Genomic DNA, 20,687 nt, shown 5'->3' on the forward strand with positions numbered 1-20,687 from the left:
AGAGGTACCCAAGCAATCGACTTTTGTACAAAGACTCCCTCTGGTAATTGGTCACATATTAGGTAAAGAATAATGGGCATACATGTATAATAATTACTTATTCAACTAATGAATACAAGGCTATTAATTTTATAATCATAAACAAATGTATTTAATATGATAATATCGTACAAAAGAAACCACCTTGTATAGTGCACCAATCTCTTAATTATATTCAACGTAAATTAACTTCTAACATGTTGAAATTTCAACTTAATTATTACAGTTATAGAGTACAATTTAAAATACACAATATCAACTTTTAGAGATGAATGTTTAAATACACCTTATTTATATAAGTGTAGGGTTAAAATTAAAGAAATAAAATTGAAATAGTGAATCATATAAAATAAATATAAAATTATAATAAACTTTTTGCCGAAAGCGTAGAGTTCAATTTTGATTTGATTCTTATATCTTCGTTGGTGGTAGGAATTAGTAGGACTAATTAGGTTTACGTAGGGGTCATAAATTTTGAAGGCACGGTATAAAGCGGCTAGTTATGAGAGGTGATGTCCCGGGTGGATCATTCAGGGGGTGAAATAGCATCGTAATGTTGCCGTATAATTTATAACAGAAATTAAAAATATGAGATTCTTTTTTGAGACGCACATTTGTTAGGCTTCATTGAATTGAGTGTAGTTTTTACGTACGTTTGAGTACGTAGTTTTTTTTCTAAAAGTGGCGTCCATTGTATAGACTAGCGTAATAGTTATCTTTTTTTGTTTTTTGGGTATATTGCTTGCAATAGGATTCTCAGTCTACATTACTAACAATCCCTTTCCCCCCTATAGAGGTACATTAGCATACACTTTCTCGGTACCTGCGTATTTTCACTTTAGATAGATAGATAGACAGATACTCTTTATTGTTTCCTCCAAAAGATTACAATAGTAAACTTATTATAGATATAAACAATTACAAGAAATAATCACAATGAGGAAACAATGGGCGACTTTAGCACTGTTTAATTTGTGAACTAATACATAATCATGTTGCAAAACATAGCAACATTAAGTGTGGGCACCATGACACCATGACGAAACGGAACATCTGTTCGAATTACCATCTGCCTACAATCGACCTACGAACTGGCACTTATCTATTGAGCGCTATAACAATTTTGTCGTAGCACGACACGATATCGCACGATTTTCACGTCACGATATTTTTTTTTACAAAACAGGGGAAAACGTGCATGCGGCTCACCTGATGGTAAGTGACTACCGCTGCACATGATCACTCACAACACTAACGGCATTGCAGGTGTGCTGCCGGTCTTTCAAAATGGAATATGCTCTTTTCTTGAAGGTTATGATGTCGTATCAGTTCGGAAATAGTGCTGCTGGAAGTTGATTCCAAAGAGAGGTTGTGCGTGGAAGAAAGTGCCCTGAAAAATGCACGATAAATGTATATAAATATGAGGGCAAAATCATCATCAGTCATTGATGTATAAAAGATTCTTCAAAAGCGGGGTAAAGAGGTTTTTTCAGGGTCGGCAACGCGCGTGTAATACCCCTGGTATTGCAGGCGTTCATAGGCTACGGTAACCGCTTACCATCAGGTGGGCTGTATGCTTGTTTGCCACCTCAGTAGTATAAAAAAAATACTATATAATATAAATATAATTCAAGCTGTATTAAAATTCATAATTATACTTTTTATATCTAGCAAATATTTCGGAAATAAAAAATTAATTCGTTAATTCTACGCCTTCTGACAGTCGCAGATTCGCAAAATCTCTTTATCCCTTTCTTTAAGAATCCCATGCTATGGTCTCGTAAAAAATATAAATAGTATACATAAATATAATGTAACAGCACACATTTAAGTAGAACCTTATTAAAATTTAGAACATAGTTGAATATTGGCCATCGCCGGGTCGTAAACCTCGTCAGACGACCGCTCGATCACTTTCCACCATTTGAAACACACTTTACGATGTTTCTGATAAGCTCTTGTTAACATTGCGAAAATATGATTTCCTGTCATAAATTTTCTAGATAAAACATAAAAAAAAAATGTAAATATTGTATACGCGTCAATGGTTGTCGCTTGTCGTGGGATTGTTTAGCTCGAGGTGGAATTCAAGTTTATACTTGAATTTTTTATAAAAACTGTGTTTAAAAAACATCATCATCATCGTCATATCAGCTCTTAACTGTCCACTGTTGAACATAGGACTTCCCTGGGGATTTTACCAGTAGTGCCACTTGACAGGCGGGTTGACAACCGCAGTAAGGTTTTTTTTATTGGATGAAAATGGAGTGGTAACCCCGCCTGCGCTAACGGGATACGCTGGCGGGGCACCAGTGAAGGGTGATCGATGAGGATGAAAACGGGCCAGTTAGTCCATCATGATGAATTCATCAGGAATTAATGGCGATAGTTTCCAGGGAGAACCGCGAGGAGGTCGACCTGGTTGGGTATATTGCTAGCAACGGGATTCTTCGTCTCCATTACTAACAATCCCTTTTCCCCCCGAACCGCAGTTAGGTTTTGGTGATGTTTTAAGAGGGATGCTGCTGCCCATCTTTCGACCATTAAGTTCCTATAGTCGCCTCTTACGACACCCAAGGGAAAGGAAGGGGTGGACCATTCTTTGCCAAAACCACAGGACAAATCAAAAAACAACTATGTGTTACTAACATTTTCAGCAAAAAATAAAATATTATTGTCTATTAAAATCCACTGATGTATGTACAATAATCTATTTCGTAGACAAATTAAATTGAAAATATTTCTATTTACAATGCAAAATTCCATCTTTCTGTTTCTTATCAAGCAGCTTTTAGTTTCGTAAATAAAATGGTAACTTTAATTGTTAAAAAATAATGGTAGAAAATCCTATCGATACGAAAAATAATCGTCAAAATTAGCACAGAAATGGTTACAATACACGCAAAAAATACAAACCAATTGAGAATTCCCTTCTTTTGAAAATCATTTAAATATCATTAGAAAATTATTCGCAATTCATAAATCACAGATATAATGTTGTGATTAACATAAATAAATCGTGTCGTGTCACGAGCCGAACCTCGCAATGCGAACTAATCATGCCCTCTCCCAAGCAAAGAATTTTAAACAGCACATAAAACAGGGACGTTTGTGGACCTCACTAGTCGGGCAGTGTCGTAAAAATGTCGCGCGCATGCTTTATGGAACATACGGTCTGTAATATCCCAGCAGAGATACTGGTGAGATGACTGCTTGAGGAATTTCATTAATACTTTTTTTTTATACAACTTAGAATGGCAAACAAGCTGTCGGTCCACCTGATGGAAAGTGCTAACCGTCGCCTATAGACATGAGCAGTACCATGGATATAACTGAGTATACTGTTTCGCCCATGATACCCCCCATACGTTGCCATTCCTGAGGACTCAGGTGTTATTACTCTGTACCCTGTAAATTCACGCCATATCCGACCCTTCAAACCGAAACACAGCCATGCAAACACAACTGCTTTACAGTTGAAACACGAATGGGACAGAGATACCGAAGCAAACGACTATTCTCCCTCTGCTCTGTATCTCTCTATATGGCCATGAATGTGAATGAGGCAGTCGATGTGACTTGTGGACATCATGGTTTATATACGAAAAGGTGTCTCTGAGTCATGGCTGCGTTTAAGGCAATTGAATATTGTCAATTCGCAGCTATATATAGTTACCTCATAAATAGTAATGAATGCGTAAATAACCGGCGACATTGGAAATTATTACAAACTGCATATTCTAGGCGGATATTGGATGTAGAAGTATTTGTGTCGATATGTTAGGACAAAGCAGTTATCAATGACAGTCTTAAAACAAATTTATATTGTTACTGAATTGTTTTATGTATGCCACTAATGTTTCCACAATTCGATTTGTGCCAAATGTTCTTATGTTTTATAGAAAATTGAATCAAGCGAAGGAATAACAACTTGCTGGATTGCTTCTGCTGCCTTTTCTTTAATCCCAGAGCGCTATTTTATATTTAACTATTATTTTACTATTAGTTTTAAATCACAACGGTGCACGTCGTGTAATATTTTTTAACTGTCACACTAGTAGTTGTATTGCGTGTAACAGAAGGTATTTGTAATATTGCAACATGAATATTCATTTATTTATCCAAAGCACAAAGTACATTGTGTAGGCTAGATACTACATAACAACATTATAAAAGTTTAATATATATATATATATATATATATATATATATATAACATGCATAATATCTCTAATCGTTGGAATGAGTCCATTCCGATCATCGCCTCAAGTATTCCTTTAAACCTTATACTATGTCAATAATTCTTAATGTTATAGAGTTGTACTATATTTATTACTAACTTTTACCCGTGATTTCGTCCGCGTGACGACAAGTTAATGAGCGTAATAAAAAGTGGCGTATGTTATTCTTCTTCCCTAAAAGTGGCTGTATGACAGTTAGTTGAGCAATTAAAATACTAAGAAATAACAAATTTTCACGTCATATTGAAATTACAATGCATTATCATTTTTATATCAGCCTTTAACTGTCCATTGCTGAAATAAGCCTGGGGGTTTTGTCAGTAGTTGCCACGCTTGGCAGACAGATTGGCAACCGCAGTTAGGCTTTGGAGATATTTTAAGAGGGACGCTGCTGCCCATACTTCGCCCTTCCTTAGTCCCCTCTTACAATACACATGAAAAAGGAAGGGATGGCCTATTCTATGCCGGTACTACACAGCGATGGCGAAATTAGAATTACATATACTTTATTCAATTTTTTTTTATACCACTGACGTAAAATAGAAGTTTACAGTCCACTTAATGGCAAGCTTTATAAAAAAAGTCATTGAATTTATAAAATTAATATATTTTATATATAATTATATAAAATATTTACTTACTATTTACTTCGTTCTCGGCTAATTTGTCGGTTTTCTCAGACAACCCAACCCGTCTTAAAAACCTTTGGAAAAAAGAAAGCTGAGATCCCAACCCCTTTTATTGCGTGTGTGTGTGCAAATATGCATACACATATATATTACTACATATATATATAATAATAATTATATAATTAATATTATTTATTGTATTTTTTTGTTTAATTGTTATTATCATTGATATTCAATTTTTATTACAATAAAAACAAAACAAAGACAAGTGTTACACATTGGTCAAATTGTACGCATCTCATATTATGTATATACTCAATCATTCCACCAATAATATTAATTAAAATTACATTAATTACCACGGCGGATACGAAATTAATTAAACAGTAGCGCCGTGTTTCGACCAAATTGTGGAGATGAAGCCACAGTTTCTCATATATGCAAGTTAGATTAGGCAAAACCGGTATCCGGGTCAGCATCCGCTCACCAACTTGGCCTAATCTGGAACCCACACATTGAAAATTGACATTCTCGACGTAACATTATTAAATAGTGGACATGCTGCATGAGAAAAGTCATTAAATAGCTAATAAACGCCGCTTAATTTATGACAACAGCCGTAACTCATTGTCTACAGTTAATATTTTCAAGAGAAAAGATTTGATGTTTTATATATTTATTTGTGATAGATAAATCTCAAGAACTAGTCAACCGATTTTAAAAATTCTTTCACCTATAGAAAGATACAGTATCAGCGAGTAATATAAGCTACATGTTACTTTCTAAAATACTATATATCCATGCGAAACCTGGTTGGAAAATTAGTATATTATGAAAAGATAAATCCATATGACACACGACAAGTTTATTAATTACTATAATCATAAATAAATATTACATCCAAGCAAAGAGGAAACAGTAAAATCTTAAAGATTATTTAAGCATTACTTAAGCATGTCTTAAACATAACAACAAGTTTTGAGTAGTTCTTGCGCTCATCGAAATTCGCTGTCTTAAACTTGGTACATCCGTATCCTAAGGTCTTAACAGCGTCCATTGCATCATTAGGTGTTAACGTGGATTATGGTCTCACAGCTTATTCCTCATTAATACCTGTGTACTAACGGTCATTCTGTCATGCAATCATTGCAATGATATCATTCGTGTGTTGATGGATCAGTGACATCATCCTGGATTGTAACGTCTCCTCGATTGCACCATATTATAAACTATTTAGTTATTATTTTATTATATCAACCGTTGACTGTCGGGGGGAAAGGGATTGTTACTAATGGATACTGAGAATCCCATTGCTAGCAATATACCCAACCAGGTTGACCTCCTCGCGGTTCCCCCTGGACACTATCATGGTTAATTCCTGATGAATCCATCATGATAGGTAGAGCACCCTTCACTGGTGCTCTACCAGCGTATCCCGTTAGCGCAGGCGGGGCTACCATACCATTTTCACCCATAAAAAAAAAAACGATTGACTGTCCACTGTTAAACATAGACCTCCCCTATAGGGTTTTGCCACTAGTTGCCACGCTTGACAGGCGGGTAGACAACCGCAGTTTGACTTTTGGTGATGGCTTTAAGAGGGACGCTGCTTCCCATCTCTCCACCATAAGCTCCCTTAGTTGCCTCTTACGACACCCACGGGAAAGGAAGGGGTAGCCAATTCTATGCTGGGACCTACGCGACTACAAGCTGGTTACTTAATAGTTTCTACTAAATAATTACTTTTTCAAATTTTTTCTGCTATCAGATGAAAATTATTCGTTAGGGAATTGGTATATTTTTTTTTGTAATATACACGTACATACAGATAATTGTCATATACCGGTTACTTAACTAAGATAGAAGAGACGAATGGACAGGCTGTAAATGGTATGGTATTTTTAATGGATCAAACGTTGTTTGTTTATGTCGGTGGGGTAGCGGTAAGCGATAATACTCTTTTTCTAATTGAACTGTCAAACCTTAAAATCGTTAAACTAAATTTATTTACTTTAAGTATATTTATTTACTTTAACATTTATTATATAAGTAGGTAGGTATTATATTTATTCATAGTGTATGTATTTATGTAATATTTTATTATATATTTTAATATTTTATTTAACTGTATATTTGTTTATGTATTCTAAATATTAGTAGTTGTAGTATATGTACGACATGCTTTCTAACTATATTGGGTTGACTGGAAGAGATCTCTGTCAGAGATAAGTCCACCCTTGCTCACAATATTTATAAATGCATTAACAATGTAATTTACAATTGCAATAAAGAATATATATAATACTTGTATATTAGGATGCAACCAGATCAGTTAAAATTAACCATGATGGCTTTCTGGAGAATTACTTCGAAGTTAATCTAACATAAGTTAAAGAAATAAATATATACATACATAATTATAAAGCGCTTAAATACTAAGTTGCGACAAATAGATCTGTGGAAATGGAATGAATAATTTTATGTCAAATCTGAATAATACAGCAGATAAGAGCAGAAATATTTCGTCACAAAGATATTTTTCTTTGCCTCCATTGATACATAGATACAATAAATTGTACTTGTATATAATATATTATGTAAATCATTAACGCAATAATTATCATGTCCACAAATATAATTAGGTACTGTAAACTGACAAATTGTTAAGATAAATTTATCTATTATGACCCCGTTGACTTATGAAGCTAATATTTTTAATGAATGTAAAAAAAATCCGTAGTTCCGGTTTAAAATGTTTAAATTCTAAATTCAAACTTAAGTACGTGAAAACACAAACTGGACATGACAAGCTCCGGCCACTGGGGACAGTGGTATTTTTGACTGAGGACAACGCTTAGGAGAATGCTGCACTGTTGTGTGATGGAGAAGATAGGATTTAAATTGTATATGTATGATACAATTTATAAAAGAGAACGAAGTAAGAGATGAATGTAAAAATAGCCTTTGATACTCGATTAACTTGTTTATCCGCTAGAGGGCAGTACTTTTCTTTTTTCTTTAATAGATGATAATGGACTGGTAACCTCGCCTGCGCTGGCGCATACACTGGCAAGGCACCAATGAGGCGTGATGGGTGATGATGAAAGCAGGTCCGTTAGCCCATCGTAACAATTTCCACTAGAATTAACCACGATAGTTTCCAGGGTGAACCGCGTGGAGGTCGACCTGATAGGGTATATTGCTAGTAATGAGGAAATTAGACCCCATTACTGACAACCCCTTTCCCCTAAAAGAGGGCAATACTAGTACAATAGATAGATTTTTAAATAATGAAAATGATCACTCTGTCTGTACTGTCTACATGCTAGCATAATACGAGTATTAATGAGGGATGATAGATGATGATGTATTCAGATCAGTCGGTCCATAGTGATGAATTCTCAAGGAATTGAACCACTAAAGTTTCCAAGATTCCTTTTCGCTGGCGACCGCGATCGCGTCATCTTTTACGACACTTACGGGAAAAAAGGGGTCGGGCCACTTTATGCCGGGACCATACGGCTGCGGAGACCACACAGCAACTACGTAATATAATAAATAAATAAATAAGTAACAAATTTTCCTCAATTCCCACACTGATCGTCGGTTCCCGGTAACATTATTATGAGCTTTATTCAACTAACTGGAAGAGCATCTGGTTTATTTACTGTAAATGTATTAAAACCGGTTTCAGGAACACGATGATTGTCTCGTGTAGATTCGATGCAAAGTATGTTTGTATTAATAACTTCCCAGATTCATAGTTTACAATAATAGCGACTGACTTATCCATAATCCTTAAAACAGATGGCTCAAAACCGTTCCTTACTGCACGGATATCTATATATATGGGCAGTAGACAGACCATTTACCAGACTTTGTACAAAAGTCGATTGCTTGGCTACCTCTGTCCCATTCGTGTTTCTACCGTGAAGTAGTTGTGTTTGCATGGCTGTGTTTCGGTTTGGCGGGTGGGATATGGCGTGAATTTACTGGGTACAGAGGAATAACACACCTGAGTCCTCAGGAATGGCAACGCATGGGGGTATCGTGGGCGAAACAGTATACTCTGTTATGTCCATGGTACTGCTCATGTGTATAGGCAACGGTTACCACTTTCCATCAGGTGGGCCGTCAGCTTGTTTGCCATTCTTAGTTAGTCGTATAAAAAAAAAAGAAAAAAGACAGTTAACGGCCTAAATGAAAATCCATTTTGTGGAAAAAGGGATTAGTAATGAAGTCTAACAGTCCATTGTAAGTAATATAGCTCATCAAGTCAGTTTCCACGTGGTTTCCCCTGAAACCATCATGATTAATTGCTTTTGAATTCATCAGTATGAGCCAACTGACCTGCTTACATCCTCGTTACCACTCACTGGTACTCCGTTAACGTATACCAACAGTCCTAGCCACCATTTCATTTTCACCCATAAAAACAAAAACAAAATTTTGTTTGACATGTTTGGCGATTGAGCACTTTCTTCCACACACAAACACTCTTTGGAATCAACTTCCAACCAATATTTCCAAACCGATACGATGTCATAACCTTCAAGAAAAGAGCATATTTCTTTTTAAAAAGCCGATAGCACACCTGCAATGCCTCTGGTGTTGCGGGTGATCATGGGCGGCGGCGGTCACTTACCACCAGGTGAGCCGTATGCTTGTTTGCCCCCTGTGTTGTAAAAAAAAACCCAAGGAAAGGCTTATGTTCAGCAGTGGACAGTGAAAGGCTGATATGTTGAGGATCATCTATACTTATAATAAATCTGTAGAGAGGTCAATTCTGAACATGAAATATATTTCCAAAGTTACTATCAGGGAATGATTAGTGATCGATACTGATGCCAAAAATGCAATCAGTAAAATTTTTGTCTATCTATCTGTATGTTCGTTATAGAAACAAAAACTACTCGACGGATTTTAACCAAACTTTGTACAATTATTCTTCATACTCCTGGGCAGGTTATAGTATACTTTTCATCACGCTACGATCAATAGGAGCAGAGCAGTGAAGGGAAATATTAAAAATGTCGACCCGTGCGACGCCGGGACGGGCCGTAAAAATAAATACCATTTTTGTCATTAAAATCATGAAATCATGAAAGTTATCGTTTTTTAAAGTCTCTTATAGATACAAATGAATTATCCTTCTTGAATGAAAATGCAAAAACAAATGGCATGCATAATCATTTATCAAACACTTGTATGAGTCACAGCACTGAGATGTTATCGAATTTACTGTTTCCTTATCGAATCTCCATCGAGATGATTGTGAGTAATGATTAATGGCAATGATTTTTACGATTGTTCATACTCCAACAATCAGCAAACTGAAGTAGCTATAAACGAGTCTTCGATACTTGCGACGGAAAGGTACTTGATCACCTCATATACATATGTATATCATTTATGATGTCAGTATAAAAAAAAAATATATCTCAAGAAGTAAATAATTCATACGAATTGTAAAAAGCAATTTTCAAGTAACCAAATTTTTTAATTAAAATATTTTTTAATAATAACATTGAAATCAGCGCAGTAGCTTACTATTTCGGATACGTAACAAACAGACAAACTTTCACATTTATTATAATATTATTAGTGACGGTGAAGCGGTCGCGTGCTACCATCACTCTGATACTGCCATTAAAGTTGCATAAAGTCGTTATAGTGCAGTAATATGACAGGCGCCGAATGAAATTACGATTATCAACTCGCGTTATACACTTATAACTTTCCACTTTTCAATCGATTTCAAAATTATGGGTTTCCATTCGATTATATTGTCCCATATTTACTTGTCTATCGCGGTGTCGTCGAAAAATGTGAAATGATTTTAATGGTTCTTTTTTAATTAAAAACATCTATTCCATAGTTGTTTTCAGATAATATAATTAAATATAAATATAATAAATAAAATTAAGTAATTAAGTTATATATGTTTATTACATATAAATAAAATAAAATAGTTTGGGATTACTTAGTATTTCTAGATTTATTCTTTGAAACTTGGAATAGTTTTTTTTTCGTAAAAAAATAATATCACGTTAATATTATAAATGTGCAAGTGTGTGAAAATGTTTATATGTTTGTTACTCAAACACACTGAAACGAGTGAACTGAATCGAATGAAATTTGGTACACGGCTAGCTGATATCCTAACACATGTAATACTATACATATATAGCGATTCACGCGGGCAAAGCCACAAGTAACAGCTAGTTATTTAAAAATAATTATTACACTTTATAGATTCGGAAGTTTACATCAGTCTAAATTAATTTTTGTTCTAAAAATAAAATGCTAAAATTCAAAGAATATGAATTTTTAAATAAAGAATGTTTTTTTTTTTTTTTTATACATATTAGACGACGCAAACACTAAATGCAAACAGCCAAGTTACACTGTGTTATTTTGATAACGGTACGGTGCACACAGACAAGCTCGCCCCGCGTCGCAGTCCGTATACCAACAAGTATTATTATATCACGTTGAATGACAGGCCAGATAACATAGCTCTAAATATTTTCCTTAATTTTTAAACTCATTCGTTACTTAGACAAGGATGTAGGATAATTGACTAGTTTGGACACGGTAATTCAAATATAATTCTTTCATTTTATTTATATTTTTCTCTTCATAGATTTATTTATTTTTATACTATATAAATATAATTAATAAATAATAGTCAGAAGATATTGAATACTCTGGTTTCTATCACCAAGCAATTGTGCTTACAGAGTTATACGGAGATAATACGCATGAGGAGTACCGAAGGTGTCACAGTATAATCTGTAATGCCCATCGTGCTATGATTTTCTGAACAATAGATGACAATTATCACTTTTCATAAGGTGGACAGTTAACTTGATTGTATTTTTTTAAGTTTATACAGCATAAAAAAAATTAAAAAATATTTATTTTTATTTGTTTAACAATATTTATGCGATTTTAAAAAATATTAAAATAAAATTGTATTCTATCTATAATATTGCATGAAAATAAAAAATAACATGTTAATAAATAAAGTAATTTTGATTATTTATTCACAGATTTTAGAATAATTTATTATGTTTAATGAAGTTAACACACAAAGCGACAACATTATTATTACATATATTTTATATATATATATATATATATATATATATATATATATATATATATATATATATATATATATATTATATATATATATATATATTCACTTTTAAATTTATTTGCTACTTTATTTCTTGATAAATTGTATTTTAAAATAAATAAACACATCCAAACTTTAACTGAACGTATTTATTGCAAGGCGCAGTGCACCACTATCGCTGAGGCGTCCAACGATTAAAGGGCGCAACTAACGACTGGTCGCGATAAAAACTGATAACTAATCTCAACAACGACTCCTCAAGTACACACTCATTTGCTTCTAACATCCGTGTACGGCGTTCCATTTTTAAATTATCACTTTTTTAAATTTTATTCTAATGTGTGACACTTTTTATTATATTCGGCCAGTTTTATTAACAAGTTTATAGTAAGATTTTTATTTTTTAAATTGTTTCTGTCAGGTATATAATAAAAAAAAAAAGTATAATAGAGTGATGTAAAATTTAATAAACTATAACGTTAATAAGCTCAGTCAGTGGTATACAGTTATAATTATCAATGGGACCGCTTCTCCCTGATATGAATAAAACAACAGCGATCAATAGATGTTATTACCAATAAAACGTATAACTGATAGCCACGCCATGACTTTTCCGTGGACCGGTCGGTTGTGTAACAAAAAAAACGGTTAGTTAAAACGTGTTAATCAGTGTACAGTTGTTAATAACCGATCGAATTTCAAGAAAGTTGAGTGATTCAGTGCCGATGCGCGTGCGCCGCTCCCGTTCTGTTTAGTTTTTAGTGGTCCGTTTCAAGTGATGTGCAGTATGAGTGTTCCTAATTTGAGCGTTGATCAAATAACAGGTAATTATCGGTTTTGTTTTTTAAATATTAGATACTAATTAAATCAAATTCCTTGAGTGTTGCAATTAGATCATTTAGTTGTTAGTCTTTAGTATTTACAATTACATTATATATACGCATTTTCTATGTTAAGTTTATTGATCTAAATAAAAAGTAACCTTTGTCTATCCCATACAGTGCATGTATACCAAATTTCATAGTGATTGGTTAAGGTGTTAAGATATAGCAAACAAACTCACATTCACATTTATAATATAATAATAATAACAATTTTTTTGATAGACTGCTGTTTTTGGAATACAATTTAAAACTAATCTATTTGGCTGTCTCGTATTTTTTGGGTATTGTTGTACAGCAGTAGTAAATTTGCTAAAATATTTTTTAACAAATACTGCTATTTCGTATATGTACATACATGGTAAGAGAAGAAGGTGAAGTTTTTTGAATAAAGGCCGACATGATTTCCAAGGTGGGATACCACAGATGGCACGAGCACATTTTTTTTTTAACAAGAAAGTAAGTATTAGTAAAGGTAAAAAAAACAGAGAGAGTTGTGATTTGTCAACATTAGATTGATGATTATAATAATAACAAATGTCTCCCTATAGATATACATTAAAAGAGTCATGACTCACAGACATAATGACCCTGACTTATAGATCCCAAAGTTTGTGACTTCGAATCTACCGGATATCAGAAATTTTTGGGTCTATTTAAACTTTAGACTCTGGGAAAACGCCGAAAATAAGAAGTGACTGCAGCAGACTCGTCTCCTATTACACTGGATTCGAATGTGCTCGGCGAAAAGTGGTCATGTTAAAATAAAATCGAAATATTTAATTTTTTAATAACTTCACATTGTTTTTTCTACTTTGTTTTGTTTACGACTATTCCGTAATCTGCTGTTTTGTTAATGATATGTTTTTATCTACAGATAAACGTTACAACGTTTAATACCCTAACCTCTAAAGTAATGCAACCGTCTGCAATGTCGGTTAATAATATTACTCTCATCGTCATCTCAAGAACTAAGTGGCAAAGAAGGTCTTTACCTTACTCATATCTTTCGCCTCCGTGCTCTCATAACTCATGTATGCACGCTGATTTCGAGTAAACCTATTAAAATTATGAATGTAAAAGCTTGCAGAAATATTTGTAAACAGCTGAATGTATTCGAAAGACATTTTGCACCTCCATAGACCATATTCTACGATACTATCCATTGAAGAGCAAAATCAGGAGCAAAGAGACTCGAGGATGCAGGATCATTGTCCTATGGAGAATAGAATGGGTTGCCATTCTTTTATTTTGTAATTTTGTAATAAAAATAGAACTAAAATAAACAATAACAACATAAAAAATATGTTAGTTACAGTCCTATAATAGAGTGATTTTCAGCAAGTGTGACCTCTCTTCAACTGTGGTGACCTTTCAACTCTGCTTTCAACTTCGTGTTCCCGGAAAATCCAATGTTCCCGAAACAAGGTTTTTATAAAATACCTTTCGGGAACGTCCACGTTCAGAAGATTTGAAATCGAATTTCGATGAAGTTAGAGAATCGAAAAATTTCAAGGAAGGTACGAGAGAAATCGTATTTGCTGAAAGTCACCCATTAGTATCCTTATGTAACCAAAGTGCAAGTTAACTTCATTACTGTGGGCGGAGCCGAGGGATGTAACTAGTAATAATTACGTGAGAACGTTTCACGAGGTTGTAAATTTTATAAGCTGTCTAGTTAAATGTAATTCGTCGTAAATCATACAGTGTTTACTGTAACGTACGTGGACTCGGCAGTTAATCTCCCATCTTAACTACCACAGCCGAGACTGAATCCTAAACGTGGTTCATCGAACCCTTAATGTTAGTTAGTACATAGTTAGTACTTAGTAACTACAGAAATAGATTCAAACAGATTTACTAACTATTGGTACTTTGGGTGTCAGCGTTTTGCCTTAATTAAACCCAAAAGGACCCACTTGGACTGCCAAATATAGATTCGGAAACAGTAAATTATATTATGACCTCAAAATCATTTAACTAAATTTCTATTGTAGGTAGTATATGCATTTATTTTAACATCCATTGTATAAGTAGGTTAAGTAGGTAGGTATTATATTTATTTATAGTATATGTATTTATGTAATATTTTATTATGTATCTTAATATTTTATTTAACTATATATTTGTTTATGTACACTAAATATTAATAGTTGTAACACTTCAGCTGTCCGCTAACAACATGTTTTCTAACTGCATCGGGTTGACTGGAAGAGATCTCTGTCAGAGATAAGTCCACCCTTGCTCACAATATTTATAAATGCATTAACAATGTAATTTACAAGTGCAATAAAGAATATATATATATATATATATATATATATATATATATATATATATATATATATATATATATATATATAATATGAGCATTCAAAAGATTTTGCTTGCGGAAGTGTGTCGACGTTCCAGATTAACTGTCAATTTTCAAAAACAATTTTCAATGTCTTTGATTGATTATTAAAAAAATGCTTAGCCAGCAAACTTAATCTTGCGATAATATTCTTATCGATCAATCACTGAAAATTTAGGTTTAAATGGCAATAAAGTATTTGAAAGGAATTGTCACGTAAATGCACATTAAATTATTGAAATGTCAATTGTTTTAATTATGAATTAAAATGTAGCAATTGATTCGATCATGTATCGGTTTAATTATTTTTGTAGATATATTTTTTTTGTGTGGGTAGTACCGAATAGACTGGCTGTCATTCATTCCTGCTTTAATATTTGTCGAGGGAACACGCATTGAACAAGATATCAAGATTAAAAACATCTTTTATTTCTGGTAATAGTCGGTAAATAATTGTCCAACTATTACTCTTTATTACGTATTATATCCGCAATCCGTATAGTATATATATATATATATATATATATAAGTCGGACTGCGATTACCAATCCGCTTGCCAAGCGTGGCAACTACTCACAAAACCCCCCTTTATGGAGGAGGCCTATGTCCAGCAGTGGACAGTTAACGATCAATATGATAATGAGTCTATAATAAATTTATTTAATACGACGCATACTATTAGCGACTACCGAATTAACCTTCCCACGATTTTGTTACATTCATAGTTTTCTCTTTTCTGGTAACCTAACCTTTGAATTATCACATCATATACCAAATATATTATCGCTTTTTTTTCGTATAATATAACCATTTATTCTGTTATCTCACAATAGCTACAATATGGTTTATAAATAATTAATTTTGTCCGCTCACCTATGTTTATTATTTATGAATACTGTTCATGTGAAATCCATTGCGTATCACACAGACACACACACACGGAATGTGTCACTGTACTTTGGCAATTTGAAATTTGAATAATTGTAGAAATATAAAAAAAAAATGTACATATTTATTTGTTTAGATTGATTTAATAGACAAAGAATTTAGAAACGTAATTTGTATTTTTTTTTATACAACTTAGAATGGCAAACAAGCTGACAGCCCACCTGATGGAAAGTGGTAACCGTCGCCTATACACATGAGCAGTACCATGGACATAACAGAGTATACTGTTTCGCCAATGATACCCCCCCCCCCATGCGTTGCATTCCTGAGGACTCAGGTGTTATTCCTCTGTACCCAGTAAATTCACGCCATATCCCACCCTTCAAACCGAAACACAGCCATGCAAACACAACTGCTTCATGGTTGAAACACGAATGGGACAGAGGTATCCAAGCAATCGACTTTTGTACAAAGTCTCCCTCTGGTATACACATAATATGAACAATTATAAAAATTAGAGATGTGTAATGCGGTGCCGGGTGTTGTCCCATGCTGCTTTTGCCTGTATGAAAACTTTCTTCCTCACTAGGAGAGGAAGACTTTGTACAAAAGTCGATTGCTTGGGTGAAGCAGTTGTGTTTGCATGGCTGTGTTTCGGTTTGAAGTGTGGGATATGGTGTGAATTTACAGGGTACAGAGGAATTACACCTCAGTCCTCAGGAATGGCAACGCATGGGGGGTATCATGAGCGAAACAGTACACTCTGTTATGTCCATACGGTTACCACTTTCCAGGCGGGCCTTCAGCTTATTTGCCATTCTAAGTTGTATAAAAAAAAGATTGCCGACATAAAATTATTTAAGTTTAATATTTTAGCCTTGAAATAGAATAACAACAGACTATTTCCACGAATCTAAGTAAGGATTGTATATTTGATAAAGTTTATAATTGTAAACAGATAGTTTGAAGGCGTCATAGTAAACGGTACTGTTACTTTGTAGTAAATATGATTTTACGAAAATATTTATGTCCAATAACTTCGGTCATATCGGAAAGGTATAATTGAATTTAAAATTCAAAGCTATGTATAATAAACACGGGGAAAGAATGAAAGCAGAAAAAATGCTACATATGCCTATTCTATGTCGTGTGTTCCCGGTATAGAATAGGCCACCCCTTCCTTTCCCGTGAGTGTCGTAAGAGGCGATTAAGGGAGAGCGAACGATTGGCAGCAGCATTCCTCTTAAAACATGTTTAGAGCCTAACTACAGTTGCCAATCCGCCTGTCAAGCGTGGCAACTATTAGCAAAACCTCCCAAGAGGGAGGCTTATGGTCAGCAGTGGACAGTTAAAGACTGGTATGGTGATGATGATGACGAGAAAATGCTGCTAACTTGAAATTTAGTTAAGAAATAACAAAGTTATAGTAGGTACTTTTAAAACAATGTTTACTGAAAAAATTGGCTTGACTTGACCATTTAACCGTTCTCGAAAATTCTCAAGTCATTATAATGTATATTTTATTAATACAAGGAACCCTAATGATTAACATCAATCAATTATAATTTCATTTACCTGTCATAATTGAGAATATTAATTCTCTTTTAACTAATTAATTTCCTGAATTTTGATAAACATGACAACAAGGAAGAAAAAAATAACTAGAGAAAATTTATCGGCTCTTTCAAAAATGTCTTTCGTGTTTCTACTGTGAAGCAGTTGTGTTTGCATGGCTGTGTTTCGGTTTGAAGGGTGGGATATGGCAGTGAACTCACAGGGTACAGAGTACATCTGAGTCCTCAGGAATGGCAACGCATGGAGGGGTATCATGGGCGAAACAGTACACTCTGTTATGTCCATAGTACTGCTCATGTGTATAGACGACGGTTACCACTTTACATCAGGTGGACCGTTAGCTTGTTTGCCATTGTTTTTTTATGCCAAGTTGCATAAAAAAAATGTCCGATTGTGGAAAGTTTAAATTGAATTAAGTTTTTATTGGTGTCTATTATATTCCTAGATAATATTTGACCTTCCGTCTGTCCGATGAAACCGTTTCTAAATCTATGTTCCGCTAAATAATTACGATCTTTCATGTTGACTGGATATCAATTACTTTAACAATATTAAATGGTTTTTTTTTTTAATAATTAAATTTTACAGAACAGAATCTGTTAACTTGAGACCACGGCATAACGTTCGATATTTCGAATAAAAACCAGACATTTAATTGAAAGAAAAAAGAGAAATAATAAAATAGCCTAAATTTTCTATCAATATTTTCTTGTAATTGTTTGTCTGCCTACCCTAATAGGAGACAGGCGTGACAGAAATGTATGTATGTTGCATGGTCCGCGTGACCGTAATATGTTAATTGGCCGGAATAAAAATAGCCTTTTCTATTTCAAATACTATATACGTGTATATATATCGTATAAGGTCTGATTAAACTTGAAGATATAATAAATAAACTATATATTATATATATAATATAATATTATCAAATATTTAAATATATGAATACTATATAATTATATATAAATAGATTAAGTTGTATGCAATTTAAAAAGAAAAAAAAAAGAAACAAAAACATATTTTTGTAAAATATTATTCTTTATATATACAAAATATACAATTGTAATAAAAAAAAAACAAATATGTATCTCTTACCTAATAACCCATTAACTCAGTGTCAGTGACCCTTCTTAAATTCCCAATGCTTATGGTCGCCGTGCTCGCCCTTTTCTCCGTGCCCATGATCGTGATCCCAATGCTCGTGATGGTCGTCTTCTTCGTGATGACCCTTGTGACCGTGATGATGTTCGCCGTGCTCGTGATGACCGCCTTTGCCGTGATGATGTTCATGATCTTCACCGTGTTTATGCCCGTGATGGTGGTGGCCTCCCTTCTTATGTTCTCCCTCGTCGTGATGACCCCCGTAATGTTCGTGATGACCTTTATCACCGTGACTCTCGTGGAAATGCGTCACCTGTTCGAATTCGTCGTGTTTATCAATCTCGTGATGACCCTTCGTGTCATGTCCCTTCTCCCAGTGGCCATGCTCTTCGTGTCCGTGGCCGTGCTCACCCTTTTCACCGTGATGGTCATGATGATGATAACCGTCATCGTGATGATGATGCTTCTCGTGTCCACCGTGCCCTTCGTGATGACCCTTATGCCCTCCGTGATGATGATGTCCATGATGACCGTGATGTTCACCATAATGATCCTTGTGCCCTTTATGGTGTCCTCCTTTATGATGGTCATGACCGTCGCCATGATGGTGACCTCCGTGACCTTTATCCCATTTGTCTCCGTGATGAGAGGCAGCTGTCTCCAAATCTACGTCTCTTTTTATAATGCCCATGGCGGATACAACCGCAAGGGTAAGTCCGAATGCTATGCACCACCTCATAGTAAGACTTGTCGAATACAACCTGAACTGGTCACTATGTATTTATATAGTTAGAGTATTGCATCAAATTTGACAAGTTCACGCTTCGTAGTGTCAAGGTTGATCTAGCAATTGCACTTCCAGTTTAATGACCTGCAAGTGAACTCTTAGGTATTTCCACTTTTTATTTCCACTTTTATAGTATTTAATTTATTTTTTTAGAAACTAGATATAGGCTAGGAAAAAAGACCTTGGAAATTTCAATAATTGTAAATTTTAAATTAATATAAAAAAAATTACATCAAATTGGAAAAGTCTTTTTAACTGCAACTAGAACCTTCCAATTATTTTTCACTCATTGTTCAATTATTTTAAAAGCTTTATTGATCTAAAATCACTGGTCACATAGCTCGAGGAATCGACAACCGATGGGGGAAAAAGATTCTTTATTAGCGACCGCGTATGAGCAAACACAATATAGGACGATCCCCCGCTAGATGGAGTGACGACCTCAAATATATTGCAGGGAGTCAGTGGACGCAAGTGGCTCAAAACCGTTTCTTATGGCAGTCTATGGAGAAGGCAGAAACCAGAGGGAGACTTTGTACAAAAGTCGTTTGCTTCGGTACCTATGTCCCATTCGTGTTTCAACTGTAAAGCAGTTGTGTTTGCATGGCTGTGTTTCGGTTTGAAGGGTGGGATATGGCGTAAATTTACTGGGTACAGAGGAATAACACCTAAGTCCTCAGGAATAGCAACGCATGGGAGGTATCGTGGGCGAAAGTACAGTAACAGTATACTCTGTTATGTCCATGGTACTGCTCATGTCTATAGGCGACGATCACCACTTTACATCAGGTGGGCCGTCAGCTTGTTTGCCATTCTAAGTTATATAAAAAAGGCATATTTCCAGCAGTGGACGAATAATGACGAAAATGATGATGACCTAAAATATATATTACTATCTTCTAGCTGCAACTTTATCCATATTACCCGCATTTGTTTCATTAAATAGGATAAAAATTTGCCTATGTCCCTCTCTATATCCTATAATATATGTATACCGAATTTCATATTAATTGGTTAAGCCTCTAAAGCGCTAAGAACTAACAAACAAA

General features: G+C 34.4%; 2 protein-coding genes across 4 annotated transcripts in view; one reads left to right on the forward strand and one right to left on the reverse strand.

Annotated features, from left to right (window-relative positions):
* The window catches only part of LOC113513277 (rho GTPase-activating protein 7), a 422,365-nt gene that overhangs the window by 318,717 nt on the left and 82,961 nt on the right, over positions 1-20,687 (forward strand). Inside the window, exon 1 of one of the 3 annotated variants that reach the window (XM_052902004.1) lies at positions 12,266-12,877. The exons of the other annotated variants lie outside the window; for them this stretch is intronic. Coding sequence (XP_052757964.1) covers positions 12,832-12,877 — 46 coding nt within the window. The 5' untranslated portion in view covers positions 12,266-12,831. Of the gene's footprint in view, positions 1-12,265; positions 12,878-20,687 lie in introns of those variants that run through there. 3 annotated transcript variants of the gene reach the window in all.
* Positions 832-19,634, reverse strand: LOC113519357 (histidine-rich glycoprotein-like). Its single transcript, XM_052902005.1, has 2 exons — positions 18,846-19,634; positions 832-1,429 (listed from the first exon to the last, which is right to left on the reverse strand). The coding sequence occupies exon 1, from the start codon at positions 19,588-19,590 to the stop codon at positions 18,868-18,870; it is 723 nt and encodes a 240-aa protein (XP_052757965.1). The 5' UTR covers positions 19,591-19,634; the 3' UTR covers positions 832-1,429; positions 18,846-18,867.

This window comes from Galleria mellonella, unplaced genomic scaffold, assembly GCF_026898425.1.
Source record: "Galleria mellonella isolate WM207_F2 unplaced genomic scaffold, CSIRO_AGI_GalMel_v1 utg855, whole genome shotgun sequence".
NCBI classification, from domain to species: domain Eukaryota; kingdom Metazoa; phylum Arthropoda; class Insecta; order Lepidoptera; family Pyralidae; genus Galleria; species Galleria mellonella.

Bases quoted from the DNA above. Each gene is read 5' to 3' on its own strand.
- LOC113519357 (XM_052902005.1), bottom strand. From the start codon at position 19,590: ATGAGGTGGTGCATAGCATTCGGACTTACCCTTGCGGTTGTATCCGCC.